Source organism: Branchiostoma lanceolatum, chromosome 13 (genome assembly GCF_035083965.1).
Source record: "Branchiostoma lanceolatum isolate klBraLanc5 chromosome 13, klBraLanc5.hap2, whole genome shotgun sequence".
NCBI lineage: Eukaryota > Metazoa > Chordata > Leptocardii > Amphioxiformes > Branchiostomatidae > Branchiostoma > Branchiostoma lanceolatum.
The window spans coordinates 12,157,818-12,184,078 of record NC_089734.1 but is presented as its reverse complement, the minus strand read 5'-3'; the positions used below and the strand labels follow the sequence as shown (position 1 = coordinate 12,184,078).

Here is a 26,261-nt window from a genome sequence, read left to right as displayed (position 1 = left end):
TCAGATGCGGCTGTCAATCACAGCTTCCCCGAAGTGCTCAACATCCGGTCGGGTACGCGGATGCCATCAGCATCCAAGAAGTCGATATAAAAGTCGCCTGACTTCCTCAAGTTCCCACTCGGTGTCAAACTTTCCTACGGGGAACAAGCTGGGATCTAAAACGTTCATAAAACGCCAGAATTCATAAGTTTCTTAATATTTACGTCTGTAAAGTTTGTTCCTAAATGTTGAGGATGTTGCCGAAAAGGGTTGCAGTGGTGGCGGTCTTGTTGCTGTGTTGTTGGGGAGGTGCCAGCGGGCAGGTTAGGGGACGCGTGCCGGGTCTCCCGGATTATGTCACCGTCGACGGGTTTGATCCGGATCGGGACCGACTTCGCCCCGTGGTGACAGCGAAAGAAGACAACATGCGTGTCCCTGGATCGTAAGTCGCATTTGTTATACTATTTTCGCCGGCGTTTGTTTGATTACGTGTTTGAATGCAATGCTGTTTTGTTTTGAAAGTCAGGATTTTATTTTCATAACTTGTCTATTTGTGGCATTGTTGGTAGAGGGAGTATACAGGGTCCCCGGTGATCTGGTACCATGCCTACCTTGTGTTTACACAAGCTGGGGTCAATGACACCCTCGTAGGGTTGGTAACAATAGGGCCGGCGTCACAGGGATTTCGCACCCCCAGTGAATTTGCACCCCCCGGCGCGAAGTCACTAGTGAATTTGCACTCGCCCCGGTGCGAAATCACTAGCGATTTTGCACCCCTCTAGTGATCTCGCACCCCCAGGGTGTAGTATGTGTTCTGTTACGGCATTCATAATTCCCAGTGGCTATCTTTTTAACAAATTGATTGGTAACTATAACTGACATTTCAGATGCTCTGTTGACTGAAGTGGTAACGTAGTGGGCTGTGCAATGACTATCTGGGGGTCATGGGTGTTGTGTTCAAATCCTGGTGGCGACATTTCTTATCCCGTAGTTTTTAACATTAAATAACTTATAATTCTTTCTCAGAAATGCCATAAGATTTCATTTTTCCGACGGGACCAGGCTTCGATAATTTTTTTCTAACCCAATTTAACACACGTCATCCATTCAATATTTGATATAATTTTGTATGATAAAATGTTATTCAAGTCTCTAAGATAATTTAAAAAAATCAATTATGAACACTGAAATAAAACTATTAACTAATCGTACATTCCTCCTGACTAAGGAACAATATTGCAACGAATCATCGTGCACAGAGAGTCACCATCATCGCGCTGTGCTGAAATTCTAGTAGCGTTACATTAGTCCAGGGCATGGGTTCCCGGAGTCTTAGATGTTTGTTCTGTCAGACACAGCAACTCGTAATACTCTCGATTACCACGTTAAACTATGGCTTCATTATACAGACGAAGCCACTTAATTGCACCTCGGATAAACGCACCTTCCATTTAATTGCACCGAATCCTAATATCCAAAACCGGTTCCCATTCACTGCATTGTTAGTGACTCCGCATATCTGCACCGCACATGGTCACCAATGCCGGATAACTGCACCATTTTTTTTCAAAAATCCTCGACAAGTTAACTGAAAAGGTGCGCTCAAATCGGCAAACGCGGTACAAATGAGCCGATACCTGCCGGTGTAAAGGCGCAAAACCGCCAATATGTTCAAAACTGTTTTGAGTAGCAAAAGAAGGCGGTCTCCATTGACAGTTACGTTGATAGGAATCGTATGGGAGGTCCCGGGCGGGTCACCCGTAATCAGTAACCAAGTTTTAGTTTCAATTCATAGTTTCATGGCGGTACATGATTTACGTAAATCGACAACTGCACTCTAGAAACTGTTATCTCATGAGTGGCATGACGATGTTTCAGAATGTCTCCCCTGTAACACTACGTGTGTTGTATTGCGGTAGATCGCATGGAAAAATGATAGAATGCAAAATCAAAACAGGTTCGTAGTCATTTCTTTATTTTCAGCAAAGGGTCAATAAATAAAGTTAATAACTGAATAATTTCGTCTGTTTTCTTTGTGCTAGCGTTTCTGACTAACAATACACGCCCTCGCCCATGGTGGTGCAGTCCAGCTGGGCATTTCGCATAATCGCACCAGCCGGATAATTGCACCAAAAACGCTGACAAATGGGTGGTGCAGTTAAGCGGATTCTACTGTATCAAAATGCAGTTTTAAATATAATTGCTGCACAGACAGAGCACCTTTCGAAATATTTGGGGGGGGGTGCAAAATCACTAGGGGGTTCGAGGAGGGGGTGCGAGATCACTAGCTGGTGGGTGCAAGATCGCTAGCGATTTCGCACCGGGGGGTGAAAAATCAGGGGGTGCGAAATCGCTGGGACACAGGCCGCTAGGAGCGCGATTTAGTCTTTATAGTATCTAAGGCTCAATCAATCGTTTGCAAGCATCATGAGGCTAACACTGACTTATTTGCATACCGCACAGGTACATCGTTGTACTGAAGGACATGTCGTCGCGCGAAGAGATCGAGGCAGTGGTGCGGGGTTTCCGGGCGACCGCCGGAAGGGCCGGCCCCGCCTTCGAGAACGAGGTTGACGTCATCCTGGACCAGGTCATGACGGCGTTCGTGGCGCGACTGTCGCCCTCGGCACTCCGACTGGTGAGTACCGGGATCTCCAAGCAGATGTTAGAGTGGAAAATCGCAATGCCTCCATCTCATTAGACCTGCGGCACGTTGGCGGCGTCGCTGTGTCCTAAATTGGATTTGTGTTACCCTTGACTTTCATATCAAATGAGAATATCATGCAAAACGAATAAGTATGGCTGAAAAGACAGCAAAACACACAAAGTGTAAAAAGATAAGCTTTTTTCGATGAAATTCGTCGAGAGCTCTGTCAAATTGTCGGTCGCAGCGAAGTCGCCAACGTGCCGCGGGTCCAGTGAGATAGGGGCTAGTTTCCGAACATGTAGCCATCCTTATGCGTGATATTAATTATTAGTGATGTCTATTCCATGCAAACATGAAATAAATTTATATCATGAATTATATACAAAACGCTCACAATTTGGTGTATTACGTGGTTTATCTATATCATGCATACTTGTTCAACTATTACACGATCGATAGAGAAAGAGCGCTAAAGAGAGCACAAACTCTACTAAGACGATTCCACCAGGGTACGTAATGCCGCCACCGGCAGCCACCCTAAAAAAGATACGTTCAATCAGATCTCCAACCCAACGTCCCCCAGTATAATGCACTCCTGTATATCTAAGGTGTGTATTTCTGGGGTATGCTGCATTAGAGATCTCTCAAACACACTGTTTTTCAAAGTGGCGGATTTCTGTTGCCCAGCGGATTAATGTTAATAAGGTAAATGGGAATCGTAAACTGTGCGCTCAATGTCAACTTCAGTGTTTTAACCCACTGACTTCCTAACCTACAGATGCAGGCCATTCCGGGTGTGGACTTTATCGAGGAGGACCAGATCTTTGAGAAGCAGCAGGCGGTGCCCTGGCACCTGGACCGGATAGACCAAAAGGACCTCCCAGTCAACGGACAGTTTAGTGCAACAGGTAGGGCTGCCAATTGTCTGTCTGTCTGTCTGTCTCTCCCTCAAACTCTTTCTCAATGGCATTTTCAATATTTTGGCCACGCCTCACAGGCGGAACCATTGTCTTTTTATAGTGTTCCGCATAGTGTTCAAGAGTACATGGCTGTTTATGGTAGTATACCATACCTAAAATCGAGAAACATCAAGCTATCATTCTCTGATACACGACTAGATATGTAGAGGGTGTGCTACGTGACGATTTTTTTTCAGACTTCTCCTTCTACTCTAAACATGTTCATACACCTTTCAGGCGACGGTAGCGGCGTTGACGTGTACGTGCTCGATTCCGGAATCCGGTATAGTCACGAAGAGTTCGAGGGGCGTGCCTCCTTCGCAGGATTCGACGCCTTCGATCCGGCAGGCACGAACCAGGTATGGACCACTTCATTTTCCTTCACTTCCCCTTTATAAAAAGCTTAAGATAGATCTCTTGGTACCCTAAGGAAACGTTCTTACTGACGACTTTTGCCCTCAGTTTTGTTTTACGTCGTTTCAGCGATAATGAAAGTCTTCGTTTATCATGAAAAGCCTGTGACGCCCCCCGTCTTGTCATGTGGTCTTCATACTGATCATATACGAACGTAACGGTAACATCAAAATGACTGATCACCTGTCATCCTTGCGTTTTCCCGCGAAACAGGGTCAGGATATAGACGGACACGGAACCCACGTGGCCGCTCTAGTTGGCGGGAAAACTTACGGTGTGGCGCGAAACGTCCAGTTGAAAAGCGTGCGTGTACTAGACGAGCAAGGTAGGGGGCGCGGCAGCACCATCCTGGCCGGTCTCAACTACGTCCGCATGCAGGTCAACCAGAGTCCTAACGCTCGCGCCATCGCTGTCATGTCTCTAGCAGGTAATATTTCTGTTTGTAAGGTAAAAGTGATCTCCAAGCAGATGTCGGAAGGCAGAATCGTTATGTTTTCCTATAGCTGTTCTTTTGTGGGACAAACTGCCTCCCTAACGGAAAAGTAACGATTTTGTACCCAACATCTGCTTGGGGATTAAGGTGAACTTTTAACTTAGTGTGTGGCCTCATGTCTGATTTTGGTTGTTTTTTTAGCTACATGTCTTTGTACTTTCTAAGCGGTTAATTTCTTTAAGGTGGCCCTAAACCCCGGCTGAGGAATTCAAAGAGTATATCAAACTATATTGACAACTATGGACTTTAAGCTTTTGTCATATGATACTTTATTGCAAGACGGTAATTTATGCAAAATTTTATGACGTCACGATGAGGGAGAGAAAAAAAGACCATTCCAAACAATGCAAATGTGTCTGTTTGGAGTCCTGACTCGTAACCTTGTTATCTTTGTTTGTCTGTCTACGTTAACTAAAATGCAACCCTGTGTCGGTTTTCAGGTTCCAGTATGACAACTGTGAACATGGCGGCCAAAGAGCTGGTCCATACGGGCTGCGCCGTGTTCGCTGCCGCCGGGAACGCCGCCAGGGACGCCTGCCGTTTCTCACCTGCAGGAGAAGCAGAGGTAATCATCCGTTTTTGTACGAAGGCCCAGGGCTACGAAAGGCTCCACGGAGCTTCTACATATTGTAGTTTTGGGCCATCGTATTTCAGAAGGCGATCATCAACATCTCATCAGGTTCTGAAGGTCTCACAGATCTCTTCCAGCCCTCCCTATCCTCCATGACTAATGGGCAGAGATCACGTGACCAAATCCAGCTCTCTTATTGGCCGAATCGAGCCGAATCGCTAATATTGATTGACGGTCTATTCTAGGTGATCACCGTTGGCGGTACCAACGCGGTTGACGGGCTGTACCGCCGCACGGTCAACAACCGTCTGCGCGGCACCAACTACGGGCGGTGCGTGGACATCATGGCGCCTGCGCAGGAGGTAGTGAGCGCTGACGTCACCTGCGACACGTGCAGCCGCGAGCTGAGCGGGACGTCACAGGCCACGCCTCTTGTTGCAGGTACGGACGTCAGAATAACATTTGCTAGTTTCTTTCACCTCATCTGGTCTCATCTATTCCTTAGTCTATAGCTAAGTATATGACCGTTGGAGCACCACAGAATATCTGGCAACCATGCAGTTTTCTACACCCTCCTTCTCTTCGTAACATTTCATTTGCGAGTTTGCAATATCAGGATGTTCCCTTCCCAATAACCCATATTCAACTTTGACATCCTAAAACAGCAACCAAAAATATTGAATAAAGACACAATCTCGTAGTCTTTATACGGAGATAGTTTCATACAAACGCAAAGAACGAAACGATTCAATACTAGATATTCCTCAACAGTTGTTCTTGTTGATGCGAATTTGATTGATTGATTTTTCTCATTCCTCCTGCCGTTGCTAGGCGTGGCAGCCACCATCTTGCAGCAGGACACCAGTCTGACGCCTGCGCAGTTGCGGATGAAGCTGTTGTTCGACGCCGCCACCAACAGGATCGACTTCACCCCCATCCCTGACGAGATGAAGCCCATGACGCCAAACAAGCTGCTCTATATCCCACAATCCTCTGCGTTCACCTCAGGAGGTAGATACAACAACACTGTGTCAAGGGGTCAAAATAATTGTTTATCTATCTATTGTTCTCGTCAAGGAAACATATTGTCAATGTTCATTTGTGAACGGGAGAACTAGATAAAATCATCGATCGTCCTGCCGCCATTTTGGTGTCCCCGTGGTTGCAATGGGAATAGACACCAACATGGCGACAAAAACATGGATGACGTCACGTGCATGCAACGTATTCACATGCACCGTTTTGTCATATCAATTATAGCTTGTTTGATTTGTTTTGTACAAGTGGTGGCGGGGACATAAGTTGCATAACTTTAGTCCGTCGCCATTTTGTCTTGTCTACTTATTTTGTTGGGTGTCTGAATTTTGTTTGAATGAAGAAATATCTGATGGTCGGTTTCTGACCCAAAGTCACACCGACGTGTCGGACGGTTTGGTCCCTCAAGTCTGACACCGCGGACGGCGAGCTGGCCACGGTCCGGTGTAACATCAACGAGAGCATGATGGGATGTTCTTCAGTTTCTGATGACGGCATTCGGGCTGGGGAGTTCACCGCGGTGAGTAACTAAACAGTTACCAGGATTGTAATTACAAGATAATAGCTCTTTTCTTGTTGAAGCCTCAATATTAAAGACCATATCGGTGTGCTCTGGGTTCACTCTATGATAAACGGTTTTCTGCCAAAACGTTAGACAAATTGACTAGTTGACTGCAAACCTCCTCAGGTCCCAACATAAACAGATTAAAATCGGCAGCGAATCCAGACCAGTCTGCCACAAAGAATAATGGCATGGTATTACGGCAGAAGACAAGAAGTGATTTGTATCTTAAATGACAATCTTTGATATAGCCTTTTTTATGTACTATTTTTATCTGCTACCGTGTTCTGATGGTCTTTTTTTTTTTACAACATTAATATTTTGGAGCCGTCAGAACACGGTAGCAATCAGATGAAAGTATAAAAGCGTTCAGGAAAAAATGCCGTCCACGGATCCTGCTACGACGTACACCCTGTTATCGTATCTGCTCGTAGCCTGGAAACCATACCATCGGGGGCTCCCCGATATCTCTACGGCGCTGGTAGTGATGCCCGCCCGCCAAGACAGCTTAGTCCGCTCGGGGTGGGTTTACGGCCTTAGATTAAATTAGCTGGCCAGAGTGGTGGCGGAACTCTCTATGGCAGCTAAAGTAGACAGGCTGCGAAATTCTCTATGGCAGCTAAGTAGACAGGCTGACAGAAACGATTCAATAAAGCAGACTAGGCCCGGTAAAACACCCCTAAGCTGACCCCTAGAGACTGATACCAGGCTAATCGCTCGCTAATCTGTCTGTTTTTCTCTTCATGCAGGCCCTACCAGGCGATATCAATGTGTGCATCGCTCAGAACGGTATCGGTGGAACGGGCGTGTTCGCCATGGCGCGATGCTGCGTCTGGCCCGGGTCCGAGTGCTACTTCGAGAAATCTGACAGATCATCGTCCCAAGACGGCGCCAGGGCTAACATCAAGTGTGAAAGAAACGACGGAGACTTGCTCACAAGTAAGCAAAAGACTCATCCATTTCATTACCAGCGCTGGCGGCCATTTTGAAATGTTCTCCCGCGAGAGGTCGAGGGAGAACGTGCGTGAGCTTGCACGAAAACGAGGACCGAGCTGGTTCAGGGATTCTTATGACAGTCTCAAATTTCACAGAGTCAGATAGCATCCAAGAATTAAGTTGTTGTTTTTTTTGTGTGTGTTTTTTGCCAGAAAAGAAAAGCCCCAATCGATATCAATGAGGACCGCCTTGGTAGAGGAAATTAAAAGACGGGTGCTCTAACCTATTTCAATTTCCTTGCTTCAGCCCAAAAATGTAGACTGTTTTGTCTACTTCTATTCCGCCAGTGATATCGATACAGATTGTAGATAATTCGGATATTCATGATCTGCCGTAATTGTGTGCGCCAGGCTGATTATTTTTCCCGATAGCTCAATCCTAAAAATCTAGACTGTTTTACCTACTTCTGTAATGACAGTGGCATTGTACGCATACTTCATATATTCATGGTTTGCTCTGATTTTGTCCTCCAGGTTGCAGTGCCGCCACAGACACGAGGTCGATCGACGGCGCCCGTCCCGCCTCTGCCCGCCTGAGGTTCGTCCGCCTCCCGCTGCGGACCTGCATCGCTCAGAACGGCGACGGCGGCAACGGGGTGGAGGCGCACGCCACCTGCTGTAAGGCCGACAACATGGACTGTAAGGCCGTCTGGTCCAACAGGTCACCAAACACGCCTAAAGCTGAGGTAAACAACACAAATATCTTTTATAGAACACACAAATGGCTTTTGTAGAACACACAAATATCTTTTACAGAACACACAAATGTACTTTATAGAACACACAAATGGCTTTTGTACACGACAGAAATATATTTTATAGAACACACAAGTCTCTTTTACAGAACACACATGTCTTTTATAGAACACACAAATATCTTTTATAGAACACAAATATCTTTTACAGAAAACGGATAGATGAACGGATGGATAGATGGATGAATGGACAGTTTTTAACAACAACTGGCTTGCTTGAAATAATTGATGGATTGACGAATTTTAATCAGTCAATCGATCGAATGAATTATCGAAGGTATGGATGAATGACTGATTGATTGATTGATTGATCAAATTCCTTACGTACCCAGGTCTCGGCTACCTGTCCCACCGGCTGGGTTCTAACGGGCTGTAACGCGTACGACTGGAGCGGGCACGCGGACGGCTCCATGCCCATAGACAACACCTGCATCGCGCGCAAGGGTACACAGGGGGAGGGCGTGCACGCTGTGGCCATCTGCTGCAGGGGAAACTAGAGACTCTCAAAAGTCTGTCAACTAGGCTATTGGTGGATGTTACTTCTGTTACATATTTTACGGAAAATTTATATTTCGATTAAGTCAAGTGTCATAGGTCTCATAGCAAAGTCTATGTTTTCCTTTTGTCAAGTCCTGAACATTGTTGCTGCTAATACTACTATTAGGCTACTCTGCAAGAAGATGTTACAAGGGGAGATCGCTATACGAGTATTTTCCTCTGATTGGTTCCCGCCTTCTTTCGTCATAAAGCGAGAACCAATCAGGGTAGGGTACTCGTAACGACCTCCTCAGTCGACCTCTGCTCGGAGAGTACTACTTGACCTTGAGGATGAGTGACACTTACGAATTTATGTCCTTGATGAAACCTAAAGGGGCACATGGGAACTAAAGAAGCTACAGCTGCTTTTGTAAATGACAAGAATAAAGGTGCAGTACTTGTATTTGAAATTGTCGCCATGCATATTATATCTGCATTATTTGATAATTGTTTTCAGTATAATTTTTAGAGTAATGTGATGTTTGTACTCATTTGCTCTTCTTTTAAACTTTTGCTGATTTTTTCTAAAAATATCGTTTAGGAAAACATACTAATGTCTCATGTTGTTGTTTCTCAACGTTACATATCTTGTTGTTTACTTCTTTGTTTTATATCCCTGTATTTTCCCCTGACTCATATTTCTCCAGAGAGCCATTGCGTCTTATATTGGTAGACATGTTCGTTCCTCAATTTAGATATTTCACTATCAGGAAAACAGCCATAATATAGTTTCTAGAGCTGTTAGCATGACATTATATATTTTTTTCGTTATGATAAGAAATATTTCCTCTCGTTACATAACTAAGCATTTTGTCTTGTTTCATACATAGGCTACTATATCAAAGTAAGCATCATGTGCAGAATCTATGCAAACTATTTTAACTACCACTCAACTTGGTATAAATGTTGACATTCCATTGTTTGTATATCATAAATAAAAGTTTCGACAAACCATACACAATGTGCTTTGTGTCATTGAAGTCGTTGGATATTTCTCACAAAGATTGAACAGAGGTCAATAGTTCAAAGTGCGCATGTGCAGGGTGATGTAGGAAATTAATGGATATTTACCCACAATTCATCATACTGTGGGCTAGCTTCGACTACATCACTCCTTGCAACTAAGATAAATCTTTTTTTTCAACAGAATGTCAAAACATATATCTATTTGCATATCTGTTTTTAACAGTTTAGATAATACAAAAAAATATCCTAGCTTAAAATGTATCTAAATGGGACTTTGTAAACGCTGCGTCTTTTCTTTCCAAATTGCTATAGCATGTATGGAAGGACATGAGATATTTGTTTGTTTGCAGGGTGCTTTTTAAATCGAAACCAGTGTTAACCTGCAGTACCGCAGAAAGCCGCTAGGGGCCCATAATCGAGGTTGTTCTTCATTTTGCTCACGCCTATCTACATATAAAATACCACACTGATCCATCCACAGTTTCTCGAGTTATACCGTCCACAACAAACGTTAGATAAACAAACCCATCCACAACTGGCATGGAAAACATAATCTTCTTAACCAAGGTAACAAGAGTCCGTAGGACACAATCCTCCGTGAAGTAATTATGGTGTTTGAGATGCGGGCTAAGGTGTTTTAACTACCGACATGCCAAATTTCAGACAAATCTATGAAAAGGAAGGCACAGACCCAGAAAAAAACAAGTTGTCAAAGTATGAAAGTCTCATCTTAGCAAAGAGGGCTATTGTGGCATTTTCTCACAAAATTTGAAAATTAGGCCCTAATTTGCATGATTTATATCTAATAATGTTCAACTTTACTTGACTTCCAGATGCCAGCAATAATGAAATTCCCATCATTCACCACTACGGAATTATAGTCTTTTCTTATTAATTATGCAAATTAGGTATTCAGTATAAGTGCCATCTTATTTTTTACGATTGGACATCCTAGAAACCGCACCGGACGTCTCAGTTCAAACTTGTCTCTGATCCATTCCCCGAAGGTTACATAAGGGTCCCCTCACACATCTGGTACGCCCACAAATTTCCGTTGAAATAGTTGATGTCTACATTTCAAGTCTCTTTGTTGGTGAATTGACGTTTGTACTACCAAAATAGAATGACTTCCTCACAATATCGGGTAACACCCACACAAAGAGCACATGTGTCATCGTGTTTTGTGTACGATAAACAGGAGATGTCGCCCTCACATGTCAAGTTCCTCTCTTGTCAACTGAGAAGTACGCATTTACAGGAAACATGCACTTGTTATACATCTGTGTGATCGGTCACGACACAATTCAGAGACATACTTTGAGCTGATGTCATGCCACACAGACGATTTAATTATATATCAACTAACGTTGCTAACGTCGACGTCACCATCTCATATCAAGAAGTATTTATATAATTGTACGTAGGTTGATCATTTTATATCCCATTGTTTGTTGTTTGCATGTATAGTTGTAGAAAACCTTGCGAAAGTTGCTGTACTTTTGTTGTGTCAATAAAGATTTCATTTATCAAGTGTTGTTTGAAAAAGTGAGATTGTGACAATGTCTTATATTGTGAATTTTGTTGTTGTTTTAGGGTAAATAGCGCATTGAATAGAAAGTTTATTTGTAGGTTGATGCCCGAAGGCCAATTGCAAGTACAATAACCACATGCAGGAGACATACATGTGACAATTAACAGTGATGGACGTTGTTTTAAGAAGAGACTACTCCAAATACTAGTTTTGGCTTAGCCGCTATATCTACACAAGTTAGAACAACCTGCTAAAGTAGTTAGTGACGTCACAAGTGTGGGCCCACTGTCTAGCAGGTGGAACGCCCACTCGCTGACGCGAACTTCCGCCGAGCTGTCAGCTCCAAGACGGCAACGGTGATTGGTTTATCAATCAAAACGCCGTATGAGCGCATGTACATGTCTCAACTAACGTTACCAACGTTACCATCGCATCTGAAGTGCTGTTTCGTGGAAGTAAGATTGTGACAGTGTCTGATATTGTGAATTTTGTTACTGGTTAAGTGGTAAAAGCATTAAACAACCTGCTAAATTAGTAAGTGACGTCACAAGTGTGGGCCCACTGTCTGACAGGTGGAACGCCCACTCGCTGACGCGGACTTCCGCCGAGCTGGCAGCTCCAAGACGGCAACGGTGATTGGTTAACCAGGAAGACATAACCGCACTCCTCTAGAGCAAAGAATCTGCCAATTTTGTAGTCTAATAGAAGACGAGGTACATTTCATTGTAGACAGTGTCCTTTGTATGATAGTGATAGAGTGATTCTTTTCTTTACCAACGCCTCTAAAGTATTGTTTTATAAAAGTGAGATTGTGACAGTGTCTGATATTGTGAATTTTGTTGCTGGTTTAGTTGTATAAAAAGCATTAAACAACCTGCTAAAGTAGTTAGTGACGTCACAAGTGTGGGCCCACTGTCTAACAGGTGGAACGCCCACTCGCTGACGCGGACTTCCGCCGAGCTGGCAGCTCCAAGACGGCAACGGTGATTGGTCAGTTATCAGGAAGACATAACCGCACTCCTCTAGAGCAAAGAATCTGCCAATTTTGTAGTCTAATAGAAGACGAGGTACATTTCATTGTAGACAGTGTCCTTTGTATGATAGTGATAGAGTAATTCTTTTCTTTACCAACGCCTCTAAAGTATTGTTTTATAAAAGTGAGATTGCGACAGTGTCTGATATTGTGAATTTTGTTGCTGGTTTAGTTGTATAAAAAGCATTAAACAACCTGCTAAAGTAGTTAGTGACGTCACAAGTGTGGGCCCACTGTCTAGCAGGTGGAACGCCCACTCGCTGACGCGGACTTCCGCCGAGCTGGCAGCTCCAAGACGGCACAACGGTGAGAAAGCTCTGACCCTTATAACCTCGAAGACTTCGCGGAAAACCAACGGTTCTCTTACATGTCTTCCGGTGGTTGGAAGGCAAATAAAGCCGACCCTGTTCGGTGACAGTGCGCAGTCCACGGGTGGTGGTTGACCAAACGTGTTTGCTCACAAACTTTGTGACTCCGAACGTAAACTTTACGACTGTCTTGTAGGATTTTTTTCCAAACTTTCTGTAACAATGCTGAGATACGTTGTGGCAATCGTTCTACTGTGTGCGGCAGAGGCGTCGCTGTTTCGGTGGAGACCTCGGGATAAACCTCGGGATGAACCTCGGGAGGAGTCGCACGTTATCCCCGGGATCCCTACCGTCGTCGTGGAGACAATCTTCGGCAGTTTCCATGGCGACCTTCGACCCGTCTTCAGAGGGGACTCAGAAACGCGCGTGAAGGAGAAGTGAGTATGGCTTACTGGTTCAACAAGAGTGGTAGTTAAAAAACATCACAATGGCGATGTGTAGATTTTAGCGGAAGGGGGAAGTCACAGAGGACTTGTCGACAATTTGAACATTGCAAAAGTGATTGAATTCTTCCATTGTCGTGTATGCTACAGATAAAACTACAGGAAAAATATTTGCCATAATATTCAATATTATCATAAGATACTTGATACAGGCATCACCATAACTGATCATCGTTCTTGTCGTCTACGTTTTGCAACCAATTAACGTTGATTCTTTTTTTTTCAGGTATATTGTTACGCTGAAAGATGGGTCTACCCGGTCTACCCTGGACAGGATCATTGGCCAATTTCATAAGAAAGTTGATCTCGTGTCCAGCGTAGCCAAGAAATTTGGGCTCCATCTCGACTTCGGCGAAATCAGTGACGTCATGGACCAACTGCTAATGGTGATCGTTGCTAGGCTACCCGTTGTTGCCCTGACGATAGTAAGTGACATCATTTTTGCTGTCTTTCACTAAGCCCTTAGTGGGGCTATTTCGTTCTCCATTGAACCTTTTACACGTTGACTTAAAGCAACTTATGGCGTAACATGGGTTGCCATGGTGTATGACGTAACACGCGTTGCCATGGTTTCAGATGCGGACGTTGCGTGACGTAGACTTTATCGAGGAAGTTCAGACGGTGTCGGCGTGCTCGGAGGAGTGGCATCTGGACCGGCTGGACCAGCGAAATCTACCGCTAGATCTGAAGAGGTTCCGGAGGAACGGTACGAAATCTTGTTTTCCGAGGAGATCTTAGAAGGAAAATCTTATTTCCAAACAGGTTTGTTTTGCTCGTTTTGCAAGCCTTGATTTGATTTGGGTGTATTGTTTTCGCCCAAAAGGTTTAATATGTTTTTGGAAGCATTTGTATGTATATATGCATGCTTGTAGGCGGTTTAGCAGGATAACTCAAGAAGCTGGGATTGTCATGAACCTTGGTATGTGGTTAGCTAGGTCATGCCCTGTCAAAGAAATGATTAGATTTTGGGCCCCACAGCGGCTTTCCTTGATACTGCAGGAGAACTCCCGGTTTTGATATCTTGTATGGGTCTCTGGTGAGTAAACTTCGTCAACAAAGTTGGCGTTGTTTTGCATGGGGTTTTCTAAGACGTTTTAACTATTTCTGAAGGAGAGAATCAATAGTATGATTTGTTCGTCTCCAGGTGAAGGTAGCGGTGTTGATGTGTATGTCTTGGATTCCGGAATCCGGTACAGCCATGAGGAATTCGAAGGCCGGGCCAGCTGGTCCGGATATGACGCCTACGATCCGGACGGAACAAACCAGGTACCAACTTTTCAATGGACGAAATATTAATGTTTGTTTGTTTGTATATTATGTGGGTGTCTATATGGTTGTTTTTGTCTGTCTGTCTGTCTGTCTGTCTGTCTGTCTGTCTGTCTGTCTGTCTGTTTGTTTGTTTGTTTGTTTGTTTGTTTGTTTCTTTCTTTTGTCGTCTTGCAAAACGATTTTTTCTCTACACTCCCTACCAAGTTGGCATCGAATGGCGAAGTGTCTAGACAAGCAGACTTAGGCAATGTGTCCTTGGGAAAGGCACTTAACACGACTTTCCCCCTCTCCACCCAGGTGTAAAAATGGGTACCTAGCTTCGGCTGGGGAGGTAAAAGGCGGTGGAAGGAGAGGGATGGGCTCCACTCTCCAATATCGTGTCCTGGACACAGTGGATAACAACTCACTGCCCCTATGGCCTAAAATGCTATCGGATTACTTTTACCAATCTCTACCTTTTAGTCATTCACTAAGATATCGGTTTTTCAGGGTGCCGATGTGAACGGGCACGGGACGCACGTGGCTGCTCTGGTGGGCGGGCGGCGGTTCGGTGTGGCCCGCGGGGCGCGGCTGAGGAGTGTGCGGGTCCTGAACGATCTCGGGAACGGCGACAGCAGCACCATCCTGCTCGGGATGAACCACGTCGCCAAACGGGTGAAAACCAGCCCAGCGGGAAGGCGTTCCGTCGTCGTCATGTCTCTTCGAGGTAAAGAAATTAGTCAGATACTTACGTCTAATAGTCCAAGCAGTTGTATTAGCCTCCTTCAAAGATCTCTTGGAGCGCCAGCATTGATTTCAAGTGGGGGGAGGGCACTGATTCGCAATTTTCAACATGGAATAAGGTTCTATAATGTCTGTCGAGACAGTGGCGTGGCAAAACGATTCTTTCACTGGTTTTAAAGAATCTTATATCCCATGGTGATCATCGAGAAACAGCGCCCCCCCCCCCCCCCCCGAAATAATCAACGGCGGTACTGCAAGACACAGGTTACAGTTGTATGACTTTAATTATGCATCAACACATGCATCATTAACAAAAAAATGCATTAACACATGCCTTATATATTGTAACTTTTGGAAGTTAAGATGCGGTCCGAAGATATAGACTTTGTCGTCATCACCATCACCAATACCGAGTTCGGCACTTATTGAGGGCCATATACAGCCGGGACACCCTCCGGGCAGGCCCGATATCGCTCAGTAACGTTACCTCCCATAGCGGCCCTGCTCTTTCAAGCCGGTAAAATCACTTCTGCCGACACCACCACCAAAACAGTTTTCAGCCAATCGGAGGGTTGGCTTAAGCTCATCTAGAGCAAAAGCTCAAAGGACGCTGGGATGCTATCAACCAATCAGGTTACGTCTTACATCGCTACTTCGGGTTCAGAGCAAAAATAACGGCTGTTTGTACCAAATAAGGCTAGCTCGTTAATTATTCATTAGCAGCTGTCAATAACGTCGCCAGAAGCGATTTTACCGGCTTGAAAGGGCAGGGCCGCTATGGGAGGTAACGTTACCGAGCGATATCGGGCCTGTTCGGGAGGGTGAGCCAGTAGCATTTGCTGAGTTAATTTTCAAAGATATGATTCAGGTCTTGAAAATTATTCTTCAATGTTCAGGTCCTAGGAATGGGGACAACGCCTCCACCTTGAACAAGATGGCGCGAGAGCTGGTAGTGGCGACCGGTACACCCGTCGTGGCTGCCGCCGGGAATGACGCCGGGGACGCCTGCAAATACGTACCGGGCAGCGAGGATGAGGTGAGATATTGTGAAATTTACTCCTTTGGTATGATTTGTCATAGGAAGTTACAAATGCGAGACGTTATGATAGAAGCCTTACCCGGTAACCATGCAATCGGGAGCTCCGTGTGATCTTCTCGGTGCCGAGAGTGTTGCCCGCCCGCCCAGGTCAGTTAGCGCACGTCGGTGCAATTTTTACGGGGTAGGTTTCATTTATCTTGCTTACCGGTGTCTATACATTATCTAGGTGATAACAGTTGGCGGTACCAACCGGGCAGACGGTACCTACCGTCGGACGAACTTCGGGCGGTGCGTGGACATCCTCGCCCCAGCGGCCCGGGTGCGAAGTGCAACCGTCAGGTGTGACAACTGCTCCAGGGTCAGCAGCGGTACCTCTCAGGCAGCCCCGCTTGTAGCAGGTATGTGGTACGGTCTGTGTCTGTATTGTTTATTGCCTTCGTCAAGAAGGCTATGTTTTGGTAACCTTTAGATGTATGTGGTTTAGTAGCAGAACTCAAGAAGAATGTTCTATTGAAGAAATCACCAGATTTTGTCTAGCGGCTATTCTTGGTACTGCAGCAGAACTTCCGGTTTTGATATCTCGTTCGTTACCTTGTTTTTGCCTCCATGTACGAAAGTTTTGTTTTCCGTGTGTATGGATATGTTTGTGTTCTTGTATTTCGTAGCTATTTGAATACCATGTAATTAGAGGTAGTGAGTGGAAGGGTGGTGTCATCGCAAATATCAGACTTACGGGAGTGACAGGAAGTTAAGTTCAGAGGTGTTAGAACTAGTCATTTATCATACGTACATGGAAGACATTCCAGGTCGTAGGGTCAATGGAAGAGGCTACTAACCGACGGGGAGGTATTGATTTTGGTCTTTATGTTTGTCTTCAGACTCCACGTTATACATTGTCCATATGCTAGTCGATAAATTAGATGACATACGAGAAGTTCAAAAAACTCTGGTTTGCTGTTTTTATATTGTGTGTAACTATACCTTTTTTCCAACCTTTGACCCTCAGGCGCTGTTGTCGCCATGTTGGACGAGGATCCCAGTCTGACGCCTGCGCAGATCCGTATAAAGCTGCTTCAGGACGCGGCTAGTGACCTGGTTGACCTGAGTCCCGTCCCGGGCGACATGCGGCTCCAGACCCCAAATAAACTGCTGCACATCCCCGCACGGTCCACCTTCCAGCCGAGAGGTGCGTTCGCTCAGACCTTTGTAATACCTTGTGGCACATAGGGCAACAAGTTTCCTTGCTGTTTCAGTAGCAGGGCACCTCCCCGAATACGGGACCCACATTTTACGTCCTTTCCGAAAGACGGTGCAGCTCCAACCGAGATGCCTTACCCCTGGACTTGAACCGAGTCAGGTATCGAAGTTACCAACAAATTGGTAAATGAACTGTACCATGCCGTATTTGCGTAGTTTAAGTCCTAGATTTTTTTTCTCCAGACAGACAAACAGACAGACAGACAGACAGACAGACGGACAGACAGACAGACAGACAGACCCTAAGAAGAAAGTCCCTAAGAACGTAACTTTTGCCGTCTTCCTGAAGACATTAGCGTTACATCTTTTCCCCCTTTCCCCCTCAGTGACCCCGGCCTGCCGGACAGTCTGGTCTATCAAGTCCGGTGTAGGAGAAGGTGACCCGACGTCTGTCGCCTGCAACGTCAACGAGACTATTATGGGATGTTCGTCTCTAGCTGCTGACGGGGGCATAAGGGCGGGCGAGTTTAACACGGTAGGTACATCAAGCAAGTAGTGATGTTGTGTGGACCAATCGCAAGCCTTCATTCCTCATGAGAATACCACCATTCATAACGTCAAACATGAGTTAATGAAGAAGAAGCCGAACAATAATGTACGTGCCAATAATACACGCTTGTGTGAATGATGGAATTTTATCTGTTTAACAAGGTTCGAATTCGCTTCGCTCACTCGGTGGTTTATGATGATAAATAACTGACTTGAGACGGGTCATTAACCATTGATTACATCCACCAGTCCCATCACTGATCAGCCACAGGGGGAGCATGACGTTCCACACAATATGGATGAGAATATCGAGAATGGCATTGTACTAAGCAGGTTAACGTTATTGTGGTACTTTTTCCGGAATGAACGGTTTCGCCTTGGCGCTACTTCGTACACCTCTGAACGAACACTAGAAGACGTAGAGTTTGCTATTGAGAAAGTCCTGAACTAGAAGTAACCGAGCCTACAATACTTCCATTAGCATATAGGACTCGTTGAGTTCCTAGCCAACTCGCTGACACTTATAAGTTTAAGCTTACAACACTTCCATGAATATACAGGACTTGCTACGGTCCTAACCAACTCGTCAACACTTCATATATAAGTGTACAATCGATGTATTACAACATGTGATAGTCTACAGTTTGCTAAATGCTCTTTTTCCACGATTGTTTTTGCGTTTCGGCGCATGCGCGCCGGAACGCATTGTCCTGGCTTTTACCTTCAAGGAAGGAAGCTTGGTTCAAGCTTGGTTCAAGCTTGGTTCAACACTGTGTCGCACACAATAAGACCTTATATGGCAATACGTTCCCAAATCCTTGTATAGCCGTTGCCTTATATGGCAAGAGAGCACGAAAAGGCAGGCAGGCTAGATTTGCATGTGACACAGGAGAGCGACCGCATGTAACTGCTACAACTGTTCGGAAATATCATTGCATTGTGGTTTCGGACTTTGATATCCTGAAAAATGACCATATTACATCTATTCCACAAGATTGCAGAAGAAAAAAAATGATTTCGTCAAGAAAACGACCAAAAATCGGCATAAGCGTACCGCAGCTTGGCCGATCTGGCAACGCGAAGCACTTCGGACCCAGAAGATCCGGGTTCGTGTCCGTGCATGGATTTTTTTTTTCTTTTTAGATATTGAATATCAAAAATATATATTGATATTATATTAATCTATCAATATCATATTTATGAATATCATTTTTTTTCATTAATAAATAAAGAAATATTTTATATTTGTTATTTTTAAATATTCATTTAATATATACAAGGCCTTTGTCTTATGAACAGGACTTCATAGATTCCAAACCCGGCATTCGAATTTTTCTGTTCATTGTAATGGAAAATACCGTGCAGCGGCTCCTATGCGCGGTAAGATGATTCTTGCAAAACACTCGCCACTAAACTTCTATCCCCGATGTAAACAGAGGCTCTTGATGTTGTTTGCAAAACAGCGATTCTTTGTTACAGTAGCAAATGCTCCATTGTTCAGTATCGACTTCATTCAGACAACACGGACGTGGAAAGTGGCGCCCCTCGGCACAAAACTATAGGAATTTTCATGAATTTTAGCAAAATTACCCAGGAAAATAAGGAAGAAATGTTGTAAATGCGGAAACCAGAATAATACGGATGAGGTAGCTGTTGATTTGTTTGACATTTGGTAGTCATTTTAGATAGAACCTTAGCTGTTATGAACTTCTATTTCACTTAATTACCATAGTGCTGATGATTCAATGGTGCTTTTTCAAATTTTATGTTTTATTGCGTGCCATGTACATAATTACATTGATAGCTTTTATAATGAGCCTATTATACATTTTACAAATAAGTACAAGTTGTAGGCCAAGACCAGCTTTTTCAAAAGCACTTAAGTTAAGTGACGTAACTTCAAAATTGCTTTCCCCAATCTGCCTTTCTCTATTAAAACAGTACTCATTTCCCAAAATGACAATTTTTCTTATAGACTGAACAGCCCTTGAGTGACTTCCTCTGGCAGATTTTACTTCAAGTAAAGGGAAAAGACAATTCACACTCATAAACGTAGCCGAAACGCCAGCTTTTTTTAAAAGCTCTTGTTTTTCTTCATTTAGGAGCTACCTGGTGGCAGACAGGCTTGCGTCGCCATGAACGGCGCAGGTGGAACAGGTGTGTACGCCGTCGCCAGGTGCTGCAGCTGGCCAGGTGCGCGATGTTACCTCAGGAAGTCTGGGAAATCTTCGAGTCGGGACGACGCCGAAGTCAAGGCCAAGTGTGACCGGACTTTGTTTTCTTGCGATATGCTTGTTGGTAAGAAACTGGCGCCGTCGATTCGTGACTAGACTAAACATATCAGCCGATTCAGATATCAATCCGGAAAATGTAGAATTCATTAATTCCTTTGCTCCCATAAACGAATGCGAATAGCAGAGATTTACGAAATAAGTCATTATTATCTTCGCAAACCGTTTGACCAACTTACCAATTAACCAACCAAACAACCAACGGACAAAAAGACGAACGAATGAACGAATTTAAAACAAATACACGTTGATGAAAACTCGGCCATTTTGGTCGAATTGATTTATATGTGTTTGAGAGACTTTATTATTTTCCTGCAGGGTGTAGTGCCAGTTCGGAAACCGGTTTTATAGACGGCGTCCGTCCGGAACGGTCCCGGTTTCTGGGGCTGATCCCGTCCACACTCCGGAAGTGCGCGGCACAGAACGGAAAGGGCAGAAGTGGCGTCACGGCACACGCCACCTGCTGTAAGTCACGTGACATGGAGTGCCAAGCCGTCTGGTCAGAACATTCAAAAACAGGAGAAACTCAGGTAAACGATGGCCTCTTGAAAATTGACCTTCACTGTTCTGTACAATATTTGTGTGTGACGTCATGAATACATCTACATGTTTTACCGCCGCCATGTTGGTGGAACACATCATCCACCAAGATGGCAGCCGGCCATTCGAAACGCACTGATACTGAATCGAAGAAAGGAAGTATTAATAGCCATTTCCACGTGTATTCTCTAACTACAGGAAGGCAAAAAGTTGTCATGTTGTTTTATAGGGAAGTTAAATATCTATATCATTTTTCATTTCATAATTTCGCACTCATGTACTTACCAATATCACTTTTTACAGGTTGCTGCCACTTGTCCTTCGGGCACATTGCTGACCGGGTGTAATGTTTACGAGAAGGACGGTCGGGCGGAGGGTGCTTATCCCGTGGACAACACGTGCATGGCACGTGGCAAGGGCGTGAAGGCTGCAGCGATATGCTGCAAGCGAAAATGGTAATTCTAACGCTGCAGCGACATACAGCAGAAAGAGAACAGGGTACTTTATTTACAAAGTTGCATCTACCTCTTTAACGATTTTGATAGAAATATCACTGCCATTTCTAAATAAAGATGTCATCCTTGTTAGATTAGATTCGTTCAATGGAAGAACACCAAAAGAAACATATCATTTTGAGACATTTTTTCATCTTCGCGTTTTCATTATTTAGACAGCAATCTGCCAGATTTTGATATTGAAGAAGTTTTACAATGTGTGTCATGACGTCAACATTAAGACAGAATGTAGCACAAAATGTATCATTACAAATCATCTAGGTTGTAGAATGACATATATTATTGGAATAATTTGAATTCTACCCATTCTAGAAAAAACGCCCGTTACAATAAGACTACTACGTACAGCTATGCGTTGTTATGCTACATTTTACCTAGTTTGTTTGACTTGCTTCCAAAGCTGTGATATGTACAGATAAAAATATGAAGTAAAGATTAAGAATACACGGTCCCAATTCTACTAAAATGAAATAAATGTCTACATGAAAACAAGTATACTTCATGTCGTTTCTTTAGCCTATACATTTGGTATTGATTATAATCGTTAAAGAATACATTGTATTGGGCAAAAACTATAGATATCAAATAGATATGGCCTGTGAGTATCCCTAACCTTGAACAGTACAGGTGAGAATATAAAGGTGGTGACTTTTCTCGATCAGATCGTTTGGCACATATCAAGAATAGCCTATATCCTAACGGCGAATAGAAGATCTAGCGATACCTAGCCTGTGTTTACACAAGCTCTCGGCCGGAGGTGGTTACAGGACCGGCCGGCCGCTAGGTGCGCGATTTGTCAGGCTATAGCGATACCCTACTTACTGGAAATCGAAAGGCATTTCATTACTAGTCAGACTAGGAGACATATTTTGCTGAAGAATAGTGACGCATGTCCTCAGAGTAACTTCTTCTACCGTAGAGACTTGAAAGCGCTTCCAATGCCCTGTGCAAAAGCATTGCCTTACGAACAGGTGCAACGGAAGAATGCTGATTGGTATTTACAAGAAAAAATGTACAAAAGTCACATTAGATTTCCACAGTCTATCGTAACCTCTTCACTCTTTCCTCCGGAGGAGGTTTGACTAAGAACTTCTTCAAGTCCTCCGTAAGGGGCATTTGGAACTGAAGCTCCTCCATGCCCGGAAATGGCACGATTGCACTTCCGCCGGCGCGCTGCATGCTGGGGTAGTTGGTGTCGAAGAGCGGGTGGGAGATGGTGATGAACATGAGTCGGTCGATGAACTCTAGCGTCTCGCCGTGGTACTTCAGCATGCCTTCGGAAAGCTCCCGGATGCCGTTGGACACCTCGTAGTCGCTCATCACTCGTACCTGTAAAATATGACGCACAGAGATAAGAATAATGTTTGCAAGTGACGTCACCGTGAGCCACCATGTTGATTGGTCAAACCTGGAACAGACATAGACCTATAGACTTTCATGTGTGTGTACTCTTGACATGATTAGATCGCTGTAATACATCTCAGTGATCTCACAATTCAAGTTTACATGGCACTTTAACCATCCAAAATGGCGGACATTACTTACGACTTACGTAATAGTCACGTGTGTGCAAACTCCCTATGAGTAACCAATCAGCCAAAGGCTACTGACAATATGATTATCCCGCTTAGGTAAAAACGATTAAATACAAAACAAAAGAATGCAAAAATTTGACGGATATCGACTTTTCTTTTGTGGAAGGGCTTTTTATATCATATCGTTCTTCCAAACTATATCCAATCGAGTTAATCATTCGTCAATACCAACCACCAACCAACGCAAGCAAACATGACCTTAAATAAGTATGACAGGACGGACACGCAATAATAGCCAATATACTCATTCTGCACACGACACCGCTTTATATGAAAAAGACGCTTACAGCAAATTTGTCGGTATCGATCAAGACCACCTGTTTTAACCCCCCTTCCCATAAGAGAAATCTTAGTATGCCTGCATTTTTATGTTACCGATAACTATCCAAATGCATGTTGTTTTCATAAGAAGTGTAAGAATCTATCAGTTATAGCGCTTTGAAATTCCTAACCTTGAGTTTATCTTCAACCAACAAATGCCGTGAAAATGAGCAAACATCAGAGTGTGCTTGAATACACAATAAACGTGATCTCCCATCGATTGACCGAGATTTATCTAAAGGGGCAATGTTGCTTGGTTACACATTGTTGGTATACGGTGTTCTGTTTGGGATAATATTTAATTCTAAGCTTTGAATGATATTTGGTTGTAACATTGGCAACTCGAAGATAGGAATTTGGATTTTTTTAACAGTTGATTTGCGATAAAGTCAGATAGATTGGTATTCAGCCATGGTTAAATTTGCCCCTTGTTGGTCATTGTTGTCAGTAATTTGAGATACGTAACGGCACATTTTGCTGGTTGGGTAAAAGATATCAGTGACTTCACGATTGTCCCCAATACCATGTACATTTTCCTTTCAAATAAATTGAGAAAGGAAAACTTTCTGTATTAACTTCTAGTTCCTTTAGGGGTTTTTTAACAATGGCGTATGCTATGCGGACTATGCCCTGGAAAAGACGTGCGATCTACTAGTTGTCGCGTCTTGGCACCGGAGCCAAAATATTGACTCTGGGTTGTTTGTGTCGAGCAGAACAATGAAGAAAAGCCCATTCATTGGAGCCATTTAGATGGCGAAATGGAGCGTAATTGAGTTTTATCGCCCGGTACATTGTACATAACTTGCATCATGTGTACAATGAAATGGCTTCAATTAGTCACTATACGCTATAAACTACAGTTAGTAATAAGTACGTTATGTCCATTAATGTTTTGATTTACGTTGGTAGCCTATAGAGTGACAAATTCCATACTATCATGGTTTTGATATTGCAAAATAAAGGAGTGTGAAATGCTTCTGCTTCTTACCTGAGGTGGGAACTTTTCCTTGAGCATGGAGAGCCACTTGAGTTTGGGGATGACCACAGGCAACTGTTCTAGTTCCCATTCTACGTCAGCTTTACATGATTGAATGTCCTGTAGGATGTTGATGTAAGGAACGTCTAACTCCCGTACCCTTTTACTCAAGTCTGTGAAATATGGTAAAGTGTTCATAGGACCCGGCCGATGGATGACCAAAACCTTGCCGAACTCGTGTAGCGTCTTTAAGATGTAGCCGAAGGTTTCTCGGAGGTTCTGGATGTGTTCTATGGCGTCGAACATGATGATGCGATCGAACGGAGCGGCGCTGTACACCGAGGGAAAGTCTTTGGCCGCCTCGCGGAAGTATTGCTCGGCGCCGACGTTTTGGATCTCGATCGGGAGAAGTCGGCGGAGGTCGGGCGTGGGTTCGTAGTGGACCTTACCCGGTGCGACGGCGACAACGGGTTGTGTTAGACAGAAATGGTTCTGTATCTTCTGTGCCAGGCTGCCTACGGGGTCGCCGATGTAGGCCACCCGGTGGTGAGTGTCTAACTCCAGGTATTTGTGGATGGTCTCGAAGATGCCGTCCTCGTACACGGGACCGAAGCTGAACTTCTCGGCCTCGTCGTACGAAGGGATCCGTAGACGGTTCCGGTATTCTTCGGAGATGACCGAGAGGAGCCGAGGACTCTCCGGGCTTTCCACACGACGCCGGGGAGAACGGGTCGACATCGCCGCCGCCATCTTACCAACCACCTTCCGTCCGCTAATTCGTACTCACAGCACAGACCAAGAAAATGGCGCCCCAAATCGCAGACCTTGCTCAACCCAGACCTTTCCTTGCTGTCACGCTACAAAGGTTTCTCCGCAAGTGGTCACTGGGGACTAGTTAAGCGTTAAAGGCCACACATCGAACACGCCAAGTACCTGTTAGGATAAATCCGGGTCGCCAGGTCGCGCGACAGGAAATACAACACCTGTTGTCGCCATGGTGACGGGTAAACAATTGACGTCCCAATGGACCTAACGTGAACAGGGGCGTCCAGCGTTAAAAATCAACAATCACGTGACTGCCGGCCTATCAAACTGACACCCAGGGGTTGGAATAAGCAATATTTGCCATTAATATTTCTTTGTCTGAAATTTGCTACGGACTGTTCCATTGGTGATAAAGGGGGTAAAAGAGGGAAGGGACATTGCATGACAAAATAATGGCATACATTGTAAACCATAATACAGTACCCTCCAGAATCTTCAGACCGTTGCATACCCTTTCAAAGAATTTAAGTGGACTCTTCTTGTCCTTGTATGATCTTTAACCGGTCGCCTAATGGTTTATATATGTATGCAGATGGCGTAAGCATGGCCCGTTATACAACTAGAAGGTCATGCCTCTAGCTATAGAAGGCTTTAGCCTATTCGTGTTCAAGGCGTAAGCGCTGAAAGCCCTTGTAATGCTGAGAAAGGTTTTGGAGTGCAAAGTTTTAAAGGGATAACATCGGTAGTCAACGGAGCACGGAATAACATGTGTGTTGCCTAGAGACAGACGTTTGCGGAATATTGATTTTTTTCATTGAGAACAAATACAGTGGTGGCTTTTATTTCAGTAGGGTAGAACGTACGTGGACAGCAGTTTGGAAAATGCAAGCCGTGTCGCAACCACTTCTATTGAATACTTATAACCCTACAGATGTAGTCTAAGGGGAGACCAAGAAATAAAAAGTCGGACCACCAGAATGCTACAAAACACGTGTATAACTATCATACATCTGCTTGGAGATGACGTCAATGCTGCTTTGCGAGGCTTACGGACAACAAGAGTCATTGTTTGCTTTTTCTAATGATCAAAATATTAATAAAAATGGTGCTTGATCTTGTTTGCACCCCTCCCCATATGAGAGTCAACCATACAGCCCCCCTCCCCAAAGCGCAAAGCAACTCGGACCAATAGT

The 26,261-nt window shown here is 44.3% G+C and overlaps 4 protein-coding genes across 4 annotated transcripts in view; 3 read left to right on the top strand and 1 right to left on the bottom strand.

Annotated features, from left to right (window-relative positions):
* The window catches only part of LOC136446687 (zinc finger protein 93-like), an 89,168-nt gene extending 68,052 nt beyond the window's left edge, over window positions 1-21,116 (top strand). The window contains exon 4 of the transcript XR_010757637.1: window positions 21,107-21,116. The gene's annotated coding sequence lies outside the window, so the exon portion shown is untranslated. The remainder of the gene's footprint in view (window positions 1-21,106) is intronic.
* Window positions 132-9,908, top strand: LOC136446684 (extracellular serine proteinase-like). The gene is made up of 12 exons (XM_066445151.1): window positions 132-421; window positions 2,443-2,617; window positions 3,405-3,534; window positions 3,823-3,944; window positions 4,213-4,426; window positions 4,933-5,057; window positions 5,309-5,504; window positions 5,895-6,074; window positions 6,473-6,618; window positions 7,410-7,599; window positions 8,130-8,341; window positions 8,743-9,908. Exons 1-12 carry the CDS (start codon window positions 225-227, stop codon window positions 8,905-8,907), a joined length of 2,052 nt encoding a protein of 683 aa, XP_066301248.1. The 5' UTR covers window positions 132-224; the 3' UTR covers window positions 8,908-9,908.
* LOC136446683 (proprotein convertase subtilisin/kexin type 9-like) lies at window positions 12,678-21,430 on the top strand. The gene is made up of 12 exons (XM_066445150.1): window positions 12,678-13,222; window positions 13,515-13,713; window positions 13,865-13,994; window positions 14,433-14,554; window positions 15,047-15,263; window positions 16,177-16,316; window positions 16,546-16,717; window positions 17,326-17,505; window positions 17,903-18,051; window positions 20,168-20,363; window positions 20,675-20,886; window positions 21,200-21,430. Exons 1-12 carry the CDS (start codon window positions 13,008-13,010, stop codon window positions 21,353-21,355), a joined length of 2,088 nt encoding a protein of 695 aa, XP_066301247.1. The 5' UTR covers window positions 12,678-13,007; the 3' UTR covers window positions 21,356-21,430.
* A 93-nt stretch (window positions 21,431-21,523) lies between these two features.
* LOC136446689 (uncharacterized) lies at window positions 21,524-25,297 on the bottom strand. Its single transcript, XM_066445161.1, has 2 exons — window positions 24,316-25,297; window positions 21,524-22,740 (listed from the first exon to the last, which is right to left on the bottom strand). The coding sequence occupies exons 1-2, from the start codon at window positions 25,051-25,053 to the stop codon at window positions 22,453-22,455; spliced, it is 1,026 nt and encodes a 341-aa protein (XP_066301258.1). The 5' UTR covers window positions 25,054-25,297; the 3' UTR covers window positions 21,524-22,452.
* Between the last annotated feature and the right edge of the window lie 964 nt (window positions 25,298-26,261).